The 20,693-nt window shown below is 41.9% G+C and overlaps 1 protein-coding gene across 2 annotated transcripts in view; it reads right to left on the bottom strand.

Moving 5' to 3' along the window:
• The window catches only part of gpn1 (GPN-loop GTPase 1), a 61,667-nt gene extending 48,790 nt beyond the window's left edge, over positions 1-12,877 (bottom strand). For both annotated transcript variants that reach the window (XM_034184932.1, XM_034184939.1), the window contains exons 1-3: positions 12,694-12,877; positions 11,390-11,483; positions 5,222-5,328 (exon numbers count right to left, since the gene is read on the bottom strand). In XM_034184932.1, the coding sequence (XP_034040823.1) occupies positions 5,222-5,328; positions 11,390-11,483; positions 12,694-12,861 (369 nt within the window). In that variant the 5' untranslated portion in view covers positions 12,862-12,877. The remainder of the gene's footprint in view (positions 1-5,221; positions 5,329-11,389; positions 11,484-12,693) is intronic.
• Between the last annotated feature and the right edge of the window lie 7,816 nt (positions 12,878-20,693).

The following is a 20,693-nucleotide window of genomic DNA, read 5'->3' as shown; positions in this document are numbered from 1 at the left end:
TAAATACTAGTTTAGTGATTCAGAGGATTGCTAAAAAAGCAATTTGAACATAATAGTTTTGAGTTTGTAGCGTCAACATCAGATGCTACTATAATTGTGAACACCCCCTTTTCTTTTTTTTTTACTAATAGCCCAATTTCATAGCCTTAAGAGTGTGCAGTTCATGAATGCTTGGTCTTGTTGGATTTGTGAGAATCTACTTAATCTACTGGTACCTTGTTTCCAATGTAACAATAAGAAATATACTCAAAACCTGGATTAATCTTTTTAGTCACATAGCACTACTATTATTCTGAACACTACTGTACATTTAATTATTATCCTTAGAATGTCAAGGAGTCAAAGGTTTACAAACAACAAGTTGAACAGAATTTTTTAAGACGATTGTGGGAGGTTATTCAAACAGTTTGATTCAAGTTAAGAAATTAAAAGGCAACATCACCAAATGCTACTGCGAAACAACACAGTAACTATGACTCAGTACTACAACAACATTATTTTAAACTTGTAAAACTTTAGTTTTGTTAAGTTTAGGAGACTTAACTGAAATATTCTTAAATCTGCATCATATCCTCAATGTAGACACAACGTTCAGTTTATGCACTATGTAAAAGGCGTATCTTATGATTGCTGGATTTGTCTGCACCGATAAACTGTTAGACATCAGTTTGACCTGCTAACGCTTAAATTAGACTCATGTGTCATACGTCACACTGACAAAGTGAGGAACCTTCGGGTGGTTTTTGATCCCGCATTGTCCTTTGATCTACACAGTAGAGAAATCACCAGAACTGCTTTCTTCCACTTTCGTAACACAGCGAGAACATGTCCCATCCTGTCTATGGCTGATGCAGAGATTGTGATTACAGCAATGTCCTGTTCTCTGTCTTCCCACAGTCCAGCATAAGGGGTCTCTAACTGGTTCATGCTGCTCCAAATGCTGCTGCCAAAATTTTGACAAGAGGCAGAAAATGTCATCACATTACTCCGATTTTGGCCTCCCATCTCTGTGAGGTCAGATTTTAAGGTTCTGTTACTAACTTATAAAATTATTAAAGCACTACCACCTCCCTACCGAGCTGACTTATTTACACCCTATGTACCAGCCAGTGCTATGCGTTTGCATGACTACTTTGTGTCACTAAAAAAAACCTCGGCAGACCACAGGGCCTGGTCTTGTCGTGGAATGATCGCCCTGCAGAGTCAACACAGTCAGATTCCACAGAGACATTCAAGTCCAGACTAAAGACACATCTATTCTCCCTCTTATATGGCTAGCATACCGGTGTAGTACGGAATTATGTTTCCTCACCTTTTAATTCATATTATTAACAACAGAACAGGCTCACGATCTAAATTTTTGGTCTGTTAGTGAAGCACAGGGTAGCTGCTGGTGACCACTTTAGTAGTCTATTTGCCTGTGTGTTGATTACTGCTGGTGAACTAATGCATTAGGTGCAGATATTTCCAGCTGACTGATTCTGCTCTCTTTGTCCTTGTCCAAAGCACTGACGAGCAATTTAATGGATACTGGCCCTGTATTCTGGAGCGCCGGAGTGACCTGAGGATGCCACACCATGCCTGGAGGCAGAGACTAAGCACCAAGATAGACAGTTTATATCGCAATACTGGACTCTGTTTTTGTTGCTTATCTGTTTTGCTGTTTCTGTTTCTTCCAGCTTTCTTTTCTCATCTTTTGCAAAAACCTTGTAACTGTTAGAATGGCCGAAGCAGGGTCCACTCTACTTGAGGTTCCTTCCCTCAAAAAGACCAGAGGGAGTTTTTCCTTATGCCCCCTTCACACATACAGTCAAGTCCCTTCGGCTGCTCCCTTGTTTGCACTCGGGGTCGCCACAGCAAATCCAAGGTGGATCTGCATGTTGAATTGGCCCTTCCTGACGCAACTCCACAAATTACATGTAGACACTACTGTATGTGTGAAGGGGGCAGGGGTGGTGGTCAAGTGGTTAATACGCTTGGTTTCAGTGCAGAAGGTTCCGGGTTAAAATCCCACCCCTGCCACATTTCTCCATGTGTGCATATCATGAATGCTTGGTCTTGCTGGATTTGTGAGAATCTACTGAATCTACTGGTACCTTGTTTCCCATGTAACAATAAGAAATATACTCAAAACCTGGATTGATCTTTTTAGTCACATAGAACTACTATTATTCTGAACACTACTGTAAAGTAGGGCGAAAGAGGCAGAAACTGTACGAAAAAGGGCGGAAAAAACCCCACAAATTGGCAAACCGAGAAAAATTCCAGACACTGTCGGGAGAGACAGACGGTCGGACAGCCGTGTACAATCCCGCAGCAATGGTTTTGTGCAGATTCGTGTACACCCGCACAAACACACAGAGACAGATGTGAGATGGCACGTTACATAGCAAAGAGGAGCTGTCCCAGCACTGAGGAAACGTGGAATATTTCATTCCTGATATAAAAAGAGCAGAGAATACAGGAAACATCGCCTGTCTGTTCCTCTTCATTCATGCCCATAGACATAAGCATGGACTTTAATGAATCTACATGTATGAAATAAAATGAAGTATAAACATCCCTCCTCCCCATCCTCCACCATCCCTCATGCGCGCAGTGACCAGTGCTCAGTCCAGCAAAGTTCACGACCGCTGAGGGTCCACGTGCCCCCCAGTGCTGATCACAAAGTTTGCACTTCTAATTTCATATGGCCCACACTAAGTGCATGGTCATCGCTATTTGCGCTGAGGCAAAAAATAGAAGAAGACTAGAGCAGGCGCATAAGCTAAGACTGCACGGTATGTACGGTTTATCCGGTATACGGTATAAATTTGGCCTACGATAGAGATTTGGACTCCACCGTCAAACTGTGATAATGCCCGTGGAGTTTTTTGATCCAGAAAAGCTTCTGTGTGAAGTGTCTGTGAATCGCTGCTCCGTTGCTGCAGAGGGCTGAGTGTTCTGAGCTGAGGTGTGTCTCTCACTGTTCATGTGAGACATGCGATGCAGCCGGCACAGAGACGCCAACAAACAGCTGAGCACAGTGATGCTGAAAAACAACACAACTCAGTGACACTGGCAAACAGCATCGTCTGTTTTCAGCATCACTGTGCCATCAGCTGCATGTTCTCTAATCAGGGCTGTGAAATGAAAATTGTGAAATCTGGGGTCTCGGGCCTTGTGGGGCTCCAGAAACCAAATTAAATTTTCATCTACTGATACATTTTCAACATGTGCACAAATTAGTGCATATTTAAATGATCCTAGATTCAGCCTTTCATTTGAAACGTCAATGATCATGTTGAAATAACAGAATATGATGTGGAAGTAGGACCTGGTATGATTTTCCTTTTAATTGTAAACCAAATTATGCATTAACTCAGAACAATTAAACTACATGAAATTCATGAAGACTGAAAACACTGTTAAACCACGTCAAAAACCACAGCTAAAGATTGTAGAATATTTTAAAAATCAGAGTAAATTATCAATAACATACCTTATGGTAAAAAGCCATACATTCTTGTGTAAATTCCTGTAAATCCACTAAAAACCACAATGTATTTTTCCCATGAAAAAAGTCTACATTATTAAAAACTAATTTACATTGTTGTGTAAATTCATGTAGCCTAAATTCATTCAAAGCCACAATGTCTTTTTTTCAATGAAAGAAAGTCTAGATTAATGAAAGAAAAAAAGGCATATAATCTTTTCTGAAATCCTCTTTGAACAGCACAATGTTTATTTTCAAGAGAGAGAAAAAATTGGTGGCCTGCCCAATCCCCGGACCTAAATCCAATTGAGAACTTGTGGGGTGACATCAAAAAAAGCTGTTTCTGAAGCAAAACCAAGAAATGTGAATGAATTGTGGAATGCTGTTAAAGAAGTGGAGTGGAATAACAGCTGAAAGGTGCCACAAGTTGGTTGACTCCATGCCTCGCAGATGTGAAGAAATCATGAAAAACTGTGGTTATACAACTAAATACTAATTTAGTGATTCGCGGGATTGCTAAAAAAGCAGTTTGAACATAATAGTTTTGAGTTTGTAGCGTCAACAGCAGATGCTACTATTATTGTGAACACCCCCTTTTCTTTTTTTTACTAATAGCCCAATTTCATAGCCTTAAGTGTGTGCATATCATGAATGCTTGGTCTTGTTGGATTTGTGAGAATCTACTCAATCTACTGGTACCTTGTTTCCCATGTAACAATAAGAAATATACTCAAAACCTGGATTAATCCTTGTAGTCACATAGCACTACTATTACTCTGAACACTACTGTATATATATATATATATATATATATATATATATATATATATATATATATATATATATATATATATATATTAGGGGTGTCTGAAAAAAAAAATCGTCCGAATCGCAATTCTTATTTATTACGATTCTGAATCGATCCAAAATGTCCAAGAATCGATTTTTAAAAAGCATTTTTTAAACATTTTCTTGCTTACTCGCGGCGTGTACTGTTTGTCAGGCAACGGCTTCCGTACAACAGTGTCCCCGCGAGGGGGGGCGGTCCAGCGTGCTTCAAACACTCGTGAGCTGCAGAGTTCAGTGGCTGTAGCTTAGCATGGCGGACGAAGAGCTAATTCAGCCAGCACCGTCTTTGCTGAAGGCAAATATTTGGGCGCATTTTGGATTTTATTATTTGCTGCGTAAGAAGGAGCTTGACATGGCTTATGCAGTGTGCAAAATGAAAGTCAAGTACTTTGGAAACACTTCAAATCCGCAAGCCCACATGCTACGTCATCATCTGGAGGTAAAAGAGGGGAGCAGCGGTATCTGCCGACTACTGACCAGCGCTTCGCTAAACTGCCAGCCAACTCTGAACAAGCAAAGCAGATAAGTAAATTTACATCTAGAATCACTTGATTAACCTTGTAACGCCGCATTTTCGTAACCATAAACATTTTTTAGTAATATAACTATTTCTCAGAGCTCTTTGAATCAAAAATCGATTCTGAATCGAATCGTCACCCCAAGAATCAGAACTGAATTGAATCGTGAGTTGTTGTACGATTCACATCCCTAATATATATATATATATATATATATATATATATATATATAGGAAGGTAACATCATATCAAAAGTCCTGATTAATCTAGAGGTGATTTTCAAGCTTTACAGAAAAAGAGCAGAGAAACAACACCAGTTTTAGACAATGCAAGTTTGTGTTAAAACTCTGGCCCCTGGGGCGGAGTGAAACTGAATCACCTGATCAAAGCGCGTGGCAAACAGGTTGAGGGATGTCACGATGCCTCCATTTGGTCCGAGGCCGTATTGTTTCATCACTTCCTTATAGTTCACAGTGTCTCGGATATCTGTTGGACAGCACAAGGAAGATGCTTCAGAACAGGCTGATGCACATTTGTTCAGTTTTGATACCCAAATGCCGATACAGATTCCAGTACAAGAGCTGAACTTGTTTAACTATGCGCCTTCTCGTGTCTTACGGTGACATGACGTAAACTCCCTTGATTCCCCAACATTAAGATGTCAGCAAGTATTGAAGCCATGGCCGGCACAGTCTACAAGCAGTATAGGCAATTGCTAAGGGTGCCGTGCACCGGGGGGGGGGGGGGGGGGGGGGGGGGAGGGTACTTTCGCTATTCCTACACTAAAACTAGTTAATACTATTTATCTTTTAATATAAAACAAAAATATTGCCTTGGGTGCCAACTTGGTTACGGCCAGCATCGCCGACCGAAGGGTCCCCTCTGAAAATTGGTCCACCCTGCCTTCATTGTGCCCTCACTACACATGCATCTAAGACTGACTGAGTCTGACTCTCTACACCCAAAGCGATCAAAGGGAATAATGTGATTATTAACCATCAGATGACAAATTAAAACCTCTTAAATCATTCTAAAGCAGAAACGAAGCAGTTTTAAGCAGAAATGAAGCAATAATGGGTGAATCGCTACTGATGCTCTGAAATGACATAGGCACAGCAGCACGTCAGACATAGTTTTTGGCAGCGAGCCGTCCTGCCATCATTTGGATGTTCAAATTTCAAAAAAGACGGCCAATTAAAATAGTGGCCATCTTGTTCAAAGCTGTCTAAAATGCGCAGTTTACCGAAAGCACAAAACGTGACTGATGAGGAGAAAAGGATGACTTCATCACAATAAAATGAACTGGAGACAGAATAAAAATACAAGCTGCTGATTTTTGTTATTTTTTCAAAGTTATTAAGCTGCAGCTATCTGTTTTATTCATTTCAAAGTGAGTTTCCTCTTATTTTATTCTATTTACAAAAAAATATAGGGAGTCTAATCAGCCTGCATTGTTCTGTTCAGTTTATATCAAAGTTTGCCTGCACATAGAGGTATTTTTTTCCTTCTTTATAAGGGTTTGGTGTTTAAATTCCTTCTGCAAAGTCTTAAAAAAACAATAAAATGTTACTTTTCTTTATAGCAGTTCTGTAATTTCAGAAATGCAAGAGAAACAACCATAAACCAGAAAAAGCTGGGACTGTATGTAAAATGAAGATGAAAATAAAAATGTTCCACTATTCCCAGTTTCTCCACTCACACCCACAGAAGCCAAAAGTTCTTCCAGAGTTGTGTCTTGGTGGCTTCCCTCACTTGACACAGATTTAGATTTACCATAAAGTACAACACTTTTTGCATTTCTGAATGACTGATGTAAATGGAGTTAAAGAAATAGTCACTGATTTGGAAATGTTCATGTTTTCATCCCCTGACGTTTCTCGGAATAAGCTGCAGGAATAGATGTATATTACCAAATAAAATACAAACCCAATTCCAGTGAAGTTGGGATGTTGTGTAAAAACAGAATACAATGATTTGCAAATCCTCTTCAATTTGTATTCAAATGAATACACCGCAAAGACAAGATATTTAATGTTCAAACTGATAAACGTTTTTGTTTTTGTTCAAATATTTGCACATTTTGAAATAGATGCCTGCGACACGTTTCAAAAAAGATGAGACGGGGCAACAAAAGACTGGGAAAGTTGATGAATGCTCAAAGAACACCTGTTACACCCTGGCTGTACCCTGGAGTGCAACATAAAGGAAGACAAAACCAACTAAAAAGTTTAACAAATTTATTGTAACAAAAATCTAGGGGAATTGAGAACAAACATAATGAGGGTAAAAAGAAGAAAAAGATTGGAGCTGCTGCTGTCTTGCTGCCAGGTGGAGTGTGAGCGACAAAGAGCAGATTCAAGGCAGGCTTTTATATGCTCCAGGACTCTGCAGGCTGGAAAACCTGGAAACTGGAGCAAACAATTACTCTCCCACATAACAACACCTAATTGGAAACAGGTGGGTGTCATGATTGGGTATAAAAGGAGCATCCCCAAAAGGCTCAGCCATTCACAAGCAAAGATGGTGTGAAGCTCACCACCTTGTGAACAACTGCGTGAAAAAACAGTCCAACAATTTAAGAACAATGTTTCTCAATGTTCAATTGCAAGGAATTCAGGGATTCCATCATCTACACTCCATAATATAATCAGAAAATTCAGAGAATCTTGAGAACTTTCTACACGTAAGCGGCAAGGCTGAAAACCAACATTGAATGCCCGTGACCTTCAATCCCTCAAGCGGCACAGCATTAAAAACCAACATCATTGTGTAAAGGATCTTACCCCGTGGGCTCAGGAACACTTCAGAAAACCATTGTCAGTTAACACAGTTCATTACTACATCTACAAGTGCAAGTTAAAACTCTACCATGCAAAGCAAAAGTGATACATCAACAACATCCAGAAACACCGCCGCCTTCTCTGGGCCCAAGCTCATTTGAAATGGACAGATGCAAAGTGGAAAGGTGCGCTGTGGTCTGATGATTCCACATTTTAAATACAAAAACAAAAAAGTCAACCAGTTTGAACATTAAATATCTTGTCTTTGTGGTGTATTCAATTGAATATAGGTTTTGCAAATGATTTGGATTTGCAAATGATTGTATTGTTTTTATTTACATTTCACACAATGTCCCAACTTCATTGGAATTGGGGTTGTACATCACCTTTCCTTCTAACAACACTCAATAAGCATTTGGGAACTGAGGACACTAATTGTTGAAGTTTTGTAGGTGGAATTCTTTCCCATTCTTGTTTGAGTACGACTTCAGTTGTTCAACAGTCCGGGGTCTCTGTTGTCATATTCAGCTTTACAATTGGGGTTGTAAAGCTGACCTCACAAAACATGAAATATGTTGGTTTCATACAGTGTGCAGTAAACAGAAGTCAAAGAAAACGTCAGGATCATTCTGGTCACCCCCCCACACATGCACACATTTTTCACATCATCCAAAGTTTTCTGATTTGGGGTTGTAAAAACAAAACAAAAAGAACAATTCCAAAAAATATATATAGTTGAACTGTATATAGAAAAACTTTATAATCTGTGTTATCTTTATTCATTCATTTTAAAGGTCAAACTTATTTGTGGAAGATGGGACAAAAATGGCTCTTTTGTCAGTAAAGGTTGCAGACCCCTGACCCAGACTGACTCCAAATATTAGTAAATTAAGTAATTTTATTTATTTTTGTGGTGGTTTTCATGACATTTTGGAAATGCTCTCCATCTTTAAAATGGTACATGTACTCGGGGCAGGTCTGCCACCAAGTGTTGAAGAGATGAAACTTCAGCCACTCACCCAACATCGGCATCTTTTACATGTGTACAAAAACAGGTATACCATTTCATTCTTTTACATTTGCACGCTTTAGCATTCTAAAGAGCTAACTTCTTAGAGAGAGAGAGAGAGAGAGATAATATAAACTATTTCAGAATCTACATACAGTGGGACAAATAAGTATTTGATCCACTGTCGATTTTGCAAGTTTTCCCAACTACAAAGAATGGAGAGGTCTGTAATTTTTATCGTAGGTACACTTCAACTGTAAGAGACAGAATTAAAAAAAATTCAGAAAATCACATTGTATGATTTTTAAATAATTAATTTGCATTTAAATAAGTATTTGATACAATAGAAAAACAGACCTTAATATTTGGTACTTTGTTTGCAGTTGCAGAGGTCAAATGTTTACTGTAGTTTTTGACCAAGTTTGCACACTGCAGCAGGGATTTTGGTCCACTCCTTCATACAGATATTCTCCAGATCTTTCAGATTTGGAGTTTCAGCTACCTTCAAAGATTTTCTATTGAGTTCAGGTCTGCAGACTGGCCAGGCCACTCCAGGACCTTGAAATGCTTCTTATGGAGCCCCTCCTTATTTGCCCTGGCTGTGTGTTTCGGGTCACTGTCTTGCTGGGAGATCCAGCCACGACCCATCTTTAATGCTCTTACTGAGGGAAGGAGATTGTTTGCCAAAATCTCATGATACATGACCCCATCCATCCTCCCTTCAATACGGTGCAGTCGTCCTGTCCCCTTTGCAGAAAAGCACCCCCAAAAATAATATTTCCACCCCCATGCTTCATGGTTGGGACGGTGTTCTTGGGGATGTTCTCATCCTCATAGCGAGTGGAGTTGATGCCAAAAAGCTCTATTTTGATGACCTTCTCCCATGCGTCCTCTGGATCATCCAGATGCTCACTGGTGAACTTAAAACGGGCCTGAACATGTGCTGGCTTGAGCAGGGGGACCTTGCTGCCCTGCAGGATTTTAAACCATGACGGCATCGTGTGTTACTAATGTAATCTTTGTGACTGTGGTCCCAGCTCTCTTTCAGGTCATTGACCAGGTCCTCTTGTGTTGTTCTGGACTTACCTCACAAGGTGAGATCTTGCATGGAGCCCAAAACCAGAGAAGACTGACAGTGATCTTGTGTTTCTTCCATTTTCTAAGAATTGCACCAACAGCTGTCATCTTCTCACCAAGCTACTTGCCTGTTGTCCTGTAGTCCTGTAGTCCATCCTCGCCTTGTGCAGGTCTTCAGTTTTGTCCCTGGTGTCCTCGGATAGCTCTTTGGTCTTGGCCATGGTGGATAGGTTGCAGTGTGATTGACTGAGTGTGTGGTCAGGTGTCTTTTATACAGGTAACGAGTTCAAACAGGTACCATTAATACAGGTAAAGAGTGCAGAATAGGAGGGCTTCTAAGAAGAACTAACAGGTCTGTGTGAGCCAGAATTCTTGCTGGTTCGTAGGTGATCAAATACTTATTTCATGCAATAAATTGCAAATTAATTATTTAAAAATCAAGCAATGTAATTTTTCAGATTTTTTTTTTAGATTCTGTGTCTCACAGTTGAAGTGTACCTACGATAAAACTTACAGACCTCTCCATTCTTTGTAGGTGGGTAAACCTGCAAAATCAACAGCGCCTCAAATACTTATTTTCCCCCTGTAGGTGCAGAGTTTAGGGGTACAGAAAGAAGCAATGTATCAGCTACAGGGGTTTAGACAAAGACATGCAATGAGTTGGAGTGACTTGAGTAAGGCACAGGACAGGTCCAAAGTCATGTCAAGTTGAAAAACATCACCAAAGAAAAGAAACCATTACCTGAAAAAAGGTAGCATTTACACAAGGTTAAGAAAGACTAGAATGCATCAGTTAGGGTCTACTTTTTTCAAACATTTCACTGGGGAGCCCCCCCACCCCTTTGCCTGCTGTGATGCTACTTTGTATAACAGTTTACCTGCTGTAATTAGAAAGTCCACTTCAGTTGAATCTTTTATTCTCGCAAATCTTACAACGTATTTTTTTCTGTTTACCATCAGTTGTATTGGTTTGTCTTAGCTATAGTTGCTGTTTTTGCATTTATTTGTATTTGACATTTAATATAAAGTGCGTGATAATATACGGGAAATGCTGTTGTAGTTCACAGCTCAGCTCTTGTAACTGAAGTCAGTGCCCGCAGAGGATTTCCAGTGTTTAGGGCTGGGGCGAAATTGCGGACCTAATCAATGACATATGCATCAAGATGCAAGGATGGAGTAATAACTGTTTATTCAGTGCACGAACAACACTGAAAAGGGAGTTGAAGTGGTGAGGGAAAAAAAACCTTGAACGCAATCAGTTTTTTTTAATTTTCCAAGGGGAGCCAAGTCTCACCCTCCTCCCCTGTCTTGACCTGAAACTAGATCTGCCCATGGCATTTCGTGAGCTGAAGGTGCTGTGTGTCCATCCACAGGCAATATTATAAAAACAAAAAGAAAAAAATCTGCAGTATCATTTCTGGTGGTACTTAAGCAAACCGGTGTATAATTATTATTAATTACTATACTGTGCTCTGTTAATGGAGGCACACACAGCCCTTTATGCACAAAAAATGGATGTCATCCACAGTAATCATCAGGTGTGCATTTGCATTTTTTGTCCCAGCGAATGTCTGTGTCACATTGACAAAATAGGCTGACAGATGGACGAATGGACAAACCTACAGGTCGGTGCAGGCGATGGAAACAGCCTTTGTCTGCGTCTGTCTGTGCACATCCTTACCAATGTTTGTTGGGAATGGTACTTCATGAACAGCTGGGTCCAGGTTAATGACGTAGGGAGGACTTTTGGCAGAGTGAAGATGAGCTGTCAATCTCTAAGACAAACAAAGGTTTCATGTGTTACAGAATAGAATTATAATAAAAGACTGTTAAAAATAAAAACAAATATTTTGTTTTCCATTATTCATGTGTTGAAGTAAAAGATCTAATATTAGGTCCTCAAGACAATCCTGTCTTGGAGGTCTACAGATAATTCCTTTGACTTCATGTTTGGTTTGTGCTCTGAAATGCACTGTCAACTGTGGGACATTATATGCAGATAGGTGTGTGCTTTTACAAATCACATCCAATCAACTGAATTTACTCCACGTGCACTCCAATTAACCCGTAGAAACATCTCAAGGATGATCAGTGGAAACAGGATGCACCTGAACTCAATTTTGAGCTTCATGGCAAAGGCTATGAATACTTACGTACATGTGATTTCTTAGTTTGTTTATATATATATATATATATTCGCAAAAAAAATTGTCATTACAGGGTATTGTGTGTAGAAGTTTGAGGAAAAAAAATGTATTTCATTCATTTTGGAATAAGGCTGTAATATGAAATGTGGAAAAAGCTAAGTGCTGCAAATACTTTCCAGATGCACTGTATCTCAAGAAAACTATCTGTAAAAGTCATGATTTAATCATTATATTTAGCATTGTGATAGTTTGTCCAATTACTCATAAACTCAGGAAATTAGAGGAACTGTGTATAAAAATGCTGTAATTCGTAAGTGGTGAATGTAATATTTTACCTGCCCTGAATTAAATCTAACAGTATAAGTACATCTTATTATTATTTTTAATTTCAAGCACATTGTAGTGGTGTACAGAGATAAAATAAAAATTGTGTCACTGTCCTTATGGACCAGAGAATATTTTGCCATTTAAGGACTAAATCATGAGGCGGTTAAGTCTGCACTTAGGGACAGGGGCTGGTCATAAACAGATGCCCTCGTAGTTCTAAATTAGTTTTGGTTTATTTTGTTTTCATTTGCAGGTAGTTCAGATTATTGGTGGCGACAACGCAATAAACGGGCTGCACAACTAACTCTAACCCAGACAGAAAAAGAAGACATTTACTACAAAAAAAAAAAAAAAAAAAATCCAATTGTGTCACTAAAACCTGGTGCTGAGATCACAGGCAAATAATAAATTACCTGATTTTATGAGATACGTTAAAATGCTGTCTGTCTCTATTTACAAGCACGTTGTCTGACGCCACTGTCGCCAGATTAGCCAAAACTGTTAATGCTACCTGTATGAAGGTGGTTTTTCCGGAGCCCGCCATTCCCAACACTATCAGACACACGGGTTTTCCCCTGCTACAACTTTCCGACAACCCACTGTCTTTATCCGCGACTGAAGCATCCTGATTTTTCGCAAAAACGTCGGCAGCACCAGCACACGGAGCCGCAGCCGCCATGATGTTTGTTGTTACATTGTCATCTGCATCACGAAAAATTCGACGTCATTTCCACAGAATGGTGAGACTGTATTTTCAAAATAAGAGCATACACGCTTTTGCCTTGTGATTCATCAAATGCATCCTTTTTATTCTGCTGCTTTTTGTTGTTTTATGTTTTCTCGTTTAGCTGATATAGCCGTCACCAGACAGCACACCTCATGTCGAACGTGTTGTAATATCTAAAGCTAAAAATATAAATACATATAAACTCACCATCAGCATTTGTGAGATTATTTTTAAGAACCTAGATTCTGTGTGTCATAAAGCTCCATGTGAGTTTAGTTTAGTTATGTTCAGAAAAGTGGTTGGCAATCTGGCGTCAGAGGCTCAGCACGTATGGGGCCGTTATTGTAGCAAAAGTATTTGCAAATGCGTATTTTGATCTGTGTGTGTGTGTGTGTGTGTGAACAGATCCTCAAATGCGTATAGTAATCTGTTGCTACAATAATGGCCCCATTCGCCCTATTGACGTATCCCAAGTAGTGTTATGCAAAGTCAGGAGTCCAATCACTGATAAAGTGTATCGGCTTTTTCTTTATTGTCGAACATAACACGTGAAGTTAGCTACAGGAAGTGCTGTGTCTATTTCCGGCGCACCACAACTCTGGTAATCTTACACAACAAAATAGTGCCATTACAACACATCACCCTTTCTTTGAGCCTTTTAAGACATCTGTAGGTTAACACATTAACACTTTGAAATCTTGAGTGCACTTTTTTTTTTCCAAATCAAAATTATTGTAACAATGTTACAACATCTTATTTTAGCTCAGTAATACCTTTTATAAAAGTAATAAACCCCATAGGCTGAACCATGAATGTAAACATACGGAACAATATCTCAACAACATTTTTTTTTTTTTTTAACTTCACATAGTCTGCATATCTACTGGGTGGTTTTACAACTCTACCACTAACGGTTGTACGAACAGATGTTCCAGGTAAACTGTTCTTCACAGGATCAGGTGGCTCAGGTGCAGGATCCACAGACAAAGGAGATGAGCAGGGCTCTCCCTCACGTTCAGACTGTTGTAGTCTCTCTCTTGTCGGTGTACAAGTAGTAGGTACACTGAGGATGGGCCTCAGATGTCTGCGATTTCTCCTCAGCACTCCTCCCTCCATTTGAACCAAGTATGACCTCGGGGAGTCACACTGCTGCAGGACAGTAGCTGGCTTTATCCATCCCTTTTCGCTGTCCAGTTTCACTGCAACACTGAGTCCTGGTTGAAGTTCTGGTAGGGGTTTAGCACCATACCTGCTGTTGTATGTGCATTTGTTGTTCTCTTTTGCTCTCTCGTCTGTTAATCTCACCCGCTGAAGGTCCGGCCATTCAGGTTTGAGCTTCGATTCTAAAATCGGGATAGTCGTTCTGATCTGTCTTCCAAGCATGAGTTGAGCTGGGCTCACACCAGTGGATTGGATAGGAGCTGACCTATAAATCATAAGCGCTAAGAAAGAGTCATTCTGTCTCAAAATACTCTTAGCTGTCTGCACGGCTCTCTCTGCCTCACCATTCGCCTGTGGATAGTGAGGGCTAGTAGTAATGTGTTTAATATCATAGTCTTTGGCATCGGAGTGGAACTGAATGAAGATCTTTGCTGTTGATCAAAGGGATTAGTGGTTTGTGATCACTCTGCAAAATAAAGGAGTCTAACCCATAAAGGTATCTGCTGAACTTCTCGCTTGCCCAGACTGCAGCGAGACACTCCTTCTCGATTTGAGCATAACGTTGCTCGGCCTCCATGAGTGTTCTGGAACAAAAGCTCACAAGTTTCAACTGTCCATTGTGATCTTGTAGTAATACCCCTCCTAAACCGTAACTACTGGCATTTTCTTCGGCACAGGAACCATGGGTACACACCATTCCGTAGGCTCTGAAATTGGTTGAATGACACCACTGTTCACCATGCGATCGAGCTCTCCTTTCACTTTTGGTAACATGGGCACTGATACTCGTCTGGCAGTTGTTACACTATAGGGAATTGCATCTTCTCTCAGAGTTATGTTTATTGGCTTAATTTTGAATCTGCCAACATCATTGGTGTAAGAGTCAATAATTTGTGCAGTTTTGATTTCTTCCATTCTCTTTATTAGACCCATTGCAACTGCTACATTTCGACTCAAGAGGTGGCTGTTTTGAGGTCCTCTGATCACACTGACTTTGAATCTGAATCTCGTCTCACTTCTTATTGTGGTTGCTATAAAATGACCTAAACAGTTCAATTTTCCTCCAGGGCTGTCTAACTTATTTGTTGGCTTTCTCAGTTTTGGCTTAAAAGCAAGTTTATTAAATGTCTCTTCTGGTATAACACTTGTGTCGGCCCCTGAATCAATCTTGAATGTTATGTTTGTACCTTGTATTGGCAGCTTAACAGTCCATGCATTTGTAGAATCTCCTACTTCTGTGATTCCTCCCAGAAAGTACGTTGGATTGCTCTCATTTTGTTGTGTGGGTGCAATTACCTCGTTGACCACACGGGAGCGACAAATGACTGTAAAATGTCCCAGCTTTTTACAGCTCCTAGATTCTGCGTTATGTGCTGGGCAATTATCTTGCCTGGAGTGCATTCTTCCACATCTAGTGCATTTGGGACCTTTACTCCCCTTTTGATACTGTTTAATCTTGACTCCAGTATGCTGTGCTTTGCTCACGGGGCTTTCACTGGGCCTTTGCTTGTCTCTGTATGGCTGACGTTTGTAGGCTACTTCACTGAGGTGTGTGCTCGCATTAGCACCTTGTTCACTCACGTGTTGTTTCACTTGCTCGGACTGTCTCACGAGCTCCACTGCTTTACTGAGTGTTAGATCTGGCATCAGTTGCAGTTTCTCTGATAATTCTTTGTCTTGTATCCCTATGACTAATCTGTCACGTATGTTTTCTTCTTTTACGTCGCCAAAAGCACGTGTCTGCCAACTCAGTGCAGTGTGCGAATATATTCTTCCGCCGTTTCTCCAGACTTTTGAGTGTGCTGATGAAAACGAGCTCTTTCATTAATTGTGTTCACTTTAGGCATGAAATACTTGTCAAGCTTCCCCAAGACAATGTCATAATCGTTCTCTTCTTCCCCTTCCTCGAAGGTGAACGTCTTATACACTTGTTCTGCTTCTTTCCTGAGTGAATATAGCAGTGTACAGACCTGGACGTCCCCGTCCTCTAAGTTGAGCTTCGTCGCTGTCTGGTAGCGCTGAAATCGCTGCCGCCACTCTGGCCAATGCTCCAGCCGTGAAAAATCAAAAGTCTCTGGAAGTGGGAATTTCGCCATCTTTCGACGTCTTCCGACACCATGTAGTGTTATGCAAAGTCAGGAGTCCAATCACTGATAAAGTGTATCGGCTTTTTCTTTAATGTCGAACATAACACATGAAGTTAGCTACAGGAAGTGCTGTGTCTGTTTCCGGCGCACCACAACTCTGGTAATCTTACATAATAAAATAGTGCCATTACAACACATCCCATAATCCCTTGCATGACAGAGAGTCGCTGAAGAAAAGATGAGAAAAGATCTCATAATTTCGACATCAGGCTCTCGTAATTACGAGATCAGGCTATTTTTATTTATTTACTGTGTGTGTGTGTGTGTGTGTGTGTTTTCTCGTAATTATGAGGTCTTTTCTCGTAATTACAAGATCAGCAGACAATTTTTTAATCCAGTGAATGCAATACCCTTCATATACATATACCCAAAAACATTGTCAGAAAAATAGGAGGGTTAGATTTTTTTTGCTAAAGTGTGATTTCGAAGTCACAAAGTTACCTCTGAAAATGTCAAAATTTCATCAAGTGCTAAAATATTGGACCTCCACATCCAGCATGTTCACCTCCAAGATCGTCTGAAACCAGCCACTCGGACAGCTGCTGAAACAATCGGTTTGCATAACCAAAGAATTTCTGCACAAACTGTCAGAAACCGTCTCAGGGAAGCTCATCTGCATGCTCGTCGTCCTCATCAGGGTCTCGACCTGACTCCAGTTCGTCGTCGTAACCGACTTGAGTGGGCAAATGCTCACATTCGCTGGTGTTTGGCACGTTGGAGAGGTGTTCTCTTCACGGATGATGCAAAGGAGATGTGTTGCACTGCATGAGGCAAATCGTGGTCACACCAGATACTGACTGGTATCCCCCCCTCATGAAACAAAACTGCACCTTTCAGAGTGGCCTTTTATTGTGGGCAGTCTAAGGCACACCTGTGCACTAATCATGGTGTCTAATCAGCATGTTGGTATGGCACACCTGTGAGGTGGGATGGATTATCTCAGCAAAGGAGAAGTGCTCACTATCACAGATTTAGACTGGTTTGTGAACAATATTTGAGGGAAATGGTGATACTGTGTATGTGGAAAAGGTTTTAGATCTTTGAGTTCATCTCATACAAAATGGGAGCAAAACCAAAAGTGTTGCGTTTATATTTTTGTTGAGTGCATATTTTTGTTGAGTGTAATTAATGACTATTATCCAGCAGCAGAAACACTAAAGAAGAGGTCTGGGTTTGAGGTGGAGCCATGTTGTTTTTGTAAGGTGGAGCCAGAAACTACTGAACATATATTTTATTCCTGTTCATTTACAAAATTTTGGGAAGATGTTTTTGATTGGATAGGCCAAACATTGATATTACACAATTTGACAAAAATCTAATTTTAATTTACAAATATGATACTCCCAAAAACTTTGATGAACTTTTAAATATTTTAGTTTTAGGTAAATACCATATTCATGTGTGTAAATGGCAAAATAAACCCGCTCAGTTATTTGGTTTAACCCTCCTGTTATGTTCCGGGTCAAACTGACCCGTTTTAAAGTTTGAAGATCTAGGAAAAATAGTTAAAAGTATTTTTTCAGTATGCAACTTCTTCTGCTTGCCTTAATTAGTGTAATCAACATATCACATGAAAATGGTTCATCTCACATATTTGCAACCACCCCCTGCATGTTTATATCACATAGATACTGTTCGGGTCAGTCAAACTGGAGGTAAAAGGGTGTCAGAAATGTCAGACTGTTTCTTTCTTTGCAAGTGTGAGATATATTTCACCCCAATCTCTCTCTCGCTCTCTCTCACACACACACACACACACATTTTGATCTTGGAAAAATTCCTGTTACTCTGTCTGCTTTTCATAAACAAGTTTTACTTCACTGTAAAATGATTTTCAATCATAACTTCTTTTTTTTTTAAACCAAAACTGGCTAGATGAAGGAATATGGTCTCTAATGCATCTTTTAGATAACTCTGGTAATATTTTATCCTTTGCAGAAATTTCCTCCAAATTTAATATTAATGACAGGGAGCAATGTAATAATATAATCCAAGCAATTCCACAAACAATAATTACAAATTACAAATAATTACAGTTACAAATAATTCTTATTGAAAATAACAATTCTTCCTTCACTGTTGATAAATGGACATAATATTAGCAACTCTAAATTATCTAATGCTACAATACGGCAAACCATTGTTAAAGAACTCTATCCATTCTCAAACAGAATTTCAATTCTACGCTTCTTGTCTAAAGAGGAAGATGAAAATTTAAGATCCAATATTTTAAGTATTCTGTATTTCACAAGGAGTTCTGTCTTTATTTCTCTTCCTTATGTTGGGAAAGTGTAAGTACACGGACCCACAACAGGGGGCGCAAATGAACGGACAATGGAATAGGTCAAATAACAACACTTTACTGTTGCGAACGTGCACAACAAAAACAACAAATTACAACAATGGACAAAATTCAATTCACAAAGGTGTCGTGTGGGCAGGCTCGAAGATAGGAGACGCCTCTCCAAAGTAGAACCGGAACCACACGGTTTCCTCCACCACAGGACCCCGGGAATACTGGAGCCGCCAAGTTCCGAACTCCCAGGTGGCCACTGCCTCCGCGTGTCGGACCTGGTACTGCTGGCGAGGAACAAGAACACAATTAAACGTGGGCGCGTTTGCACCCAGCAACCTGCATGGCAGGGAAGCTACCTCCACCTCTCGTTGGAGAAAAAAGTCTGCAATCACTCACAAAAATCACAAAGGTTACTGTCAAGCAGTCAGCTGAGATTATTACCTTCCAGGTAGAACGATATCTCGGCAAAGAGGTGGAGACGTCGTCCTGCTGATATACTCCTGCCGATCTGATGATTGGTAACAGCTGTTGCCGGTGATGCGTGACAGCTGTCACCTTGGCTGCTCCTGTGAGGCGGGTGCGCCCTCTGGTGCCTGGAGCCCGCACTCCAGACAGGGCGCCCTCTGGTGGTGGGCCAGCAGTACCTCCTCTTCTGGCGGCCCACACAACAGGACCCCCCCCTCAACGGGCGCCTCCTGGCGCCCGACCAGGCTTGTCCAGGTGGCGGCAGTAGAAATCGGCCAGGAGGGCCGGGTCCAGGATGAAGCTCTTCTTCACCCAGGAGCGTTTTTCAGGTCCGTACTCCTCCCAGTCCACCAAATACTGGAAGCCCCGGCCCATCCTACGGACATCCAGAAGCCGGCGTACAGTCCAAGCCGGCTCGCCATCGATGAGGCCGGCAGCTGAAGCCTCACTGCGGCTGGACTGATGACCTTCTGGATCTTGAAGGGGCCGATGTAACGGTCCTGTAACTTGGGGGAGTCCACTTTGAGGGGGATGTCTCTGGTGGATAACCACACCTCCTGCCCTGGCCGATACGCAGGGGCCGGGGTCCGCCGACGGTCTGCATGGGCCTTTGACCTCATCCGGGCCCTCAGCAAGGCAGAACGGGCGGCACGCCACACCCGACGGCACTTCCGTAGGTGGGCCTGGACCGAGGGCACACCGACCTCTCCCTCAACCACCGGAAACAAAGGAGGTTTGTACCCCAGACATACTTCGAAAGGGGAGAGGCCGGTGGCTGACGACACCTGGCTGTTATGGGCATACTCGATCCAGGCCAGATGGGTACTCCAGGCCGCCGGGTGCGCGGCCGTCACGCAACACAGGGCCTGCTCCATCTCCTGATTGGCCCGTTCTGCTTGCCCGTTGGTCTGGGGATGATACCCGGATGAGAGACTCACCGTGGCCCCCAGTTCCCGGCAGAAGCTCCTCCAGACGTGCAAGGAGAACTGGGGACCACGATCGGAGACGATGTCTGTTGGGATCCCATGCAGCCGGACGACGTGGTGAACCAGGAGGTTCGCTGTCTCCTGGGCCGTCGGGAGCTTCGGGAGGGCCACGAAGTGGGCCGCCTTGGAGAATTGGTCCACTATCGTGAGGATGGTGGTGTTGCCCTGGGACGGCGGGAGGCCCGTGACAAAATCCAGGCAGATGTGGGACCAGGGGCGATGGGGCACGGGCAGCGGCTGGAGCAGACCCGAAGCCCTGCGATGGTCAGCCTTGCCCCTGGCACAGGTGGTGCAGGCCTGGATATAAACCCGGACGTCGGCCTCTAGGGACGCCCACCAGAAGCGCTGCCGGACAACTGCCACGGTTCTTCGCACCCCTGGATGACAGGAGAGCTTAGAGCCGTGACAGAAGTCCAGGACTGCAGCCCTAGCTTCTGGTGGGACGTATAGTCTGTTCTTCGGCCCAGTTCCAGGGTCCGGGCTTCGTGCCAGGGCCTCCCGGACGGTTCTCTCTACGTCCCAGGTGAGGGTGGCCACGATAGTGGACTCCGGGATGATGGGTTCCGGTGGATCCGACAACTCCGTTTTGACTTCATCTTCATGTACCCGGGACAAGGCATCCGATCTCTGGTTCTTGGTCCCGGGACGGTAGGTGATCCGGAAGTCAAAGCGGCCGAAGAACAGTGACCAGCGGGCTTGCCTGGGATTCAGCCGCTTGGCGGTCCTGAT

This window comes from Thalassophryne amazonica, chromosome 2 (assembly GCF_902500255.1).
Source record: "Thalassophryne amazonica chromosome 2, fThaAma1.1, whole genome shotgun sequence".
Lineage (NCBI taxonomy): Eukaryota > Metazoa > Chordata > Actinopteri > Batrachoidiformes > Batrachoididae > Thalassophryne > Thalassophryne amazonica.
The sequence above is the reverse complement of the archived record's forward strand: the minus strand, read 5'-3'. Positions and strand labels throughout refer to the sequence as shown.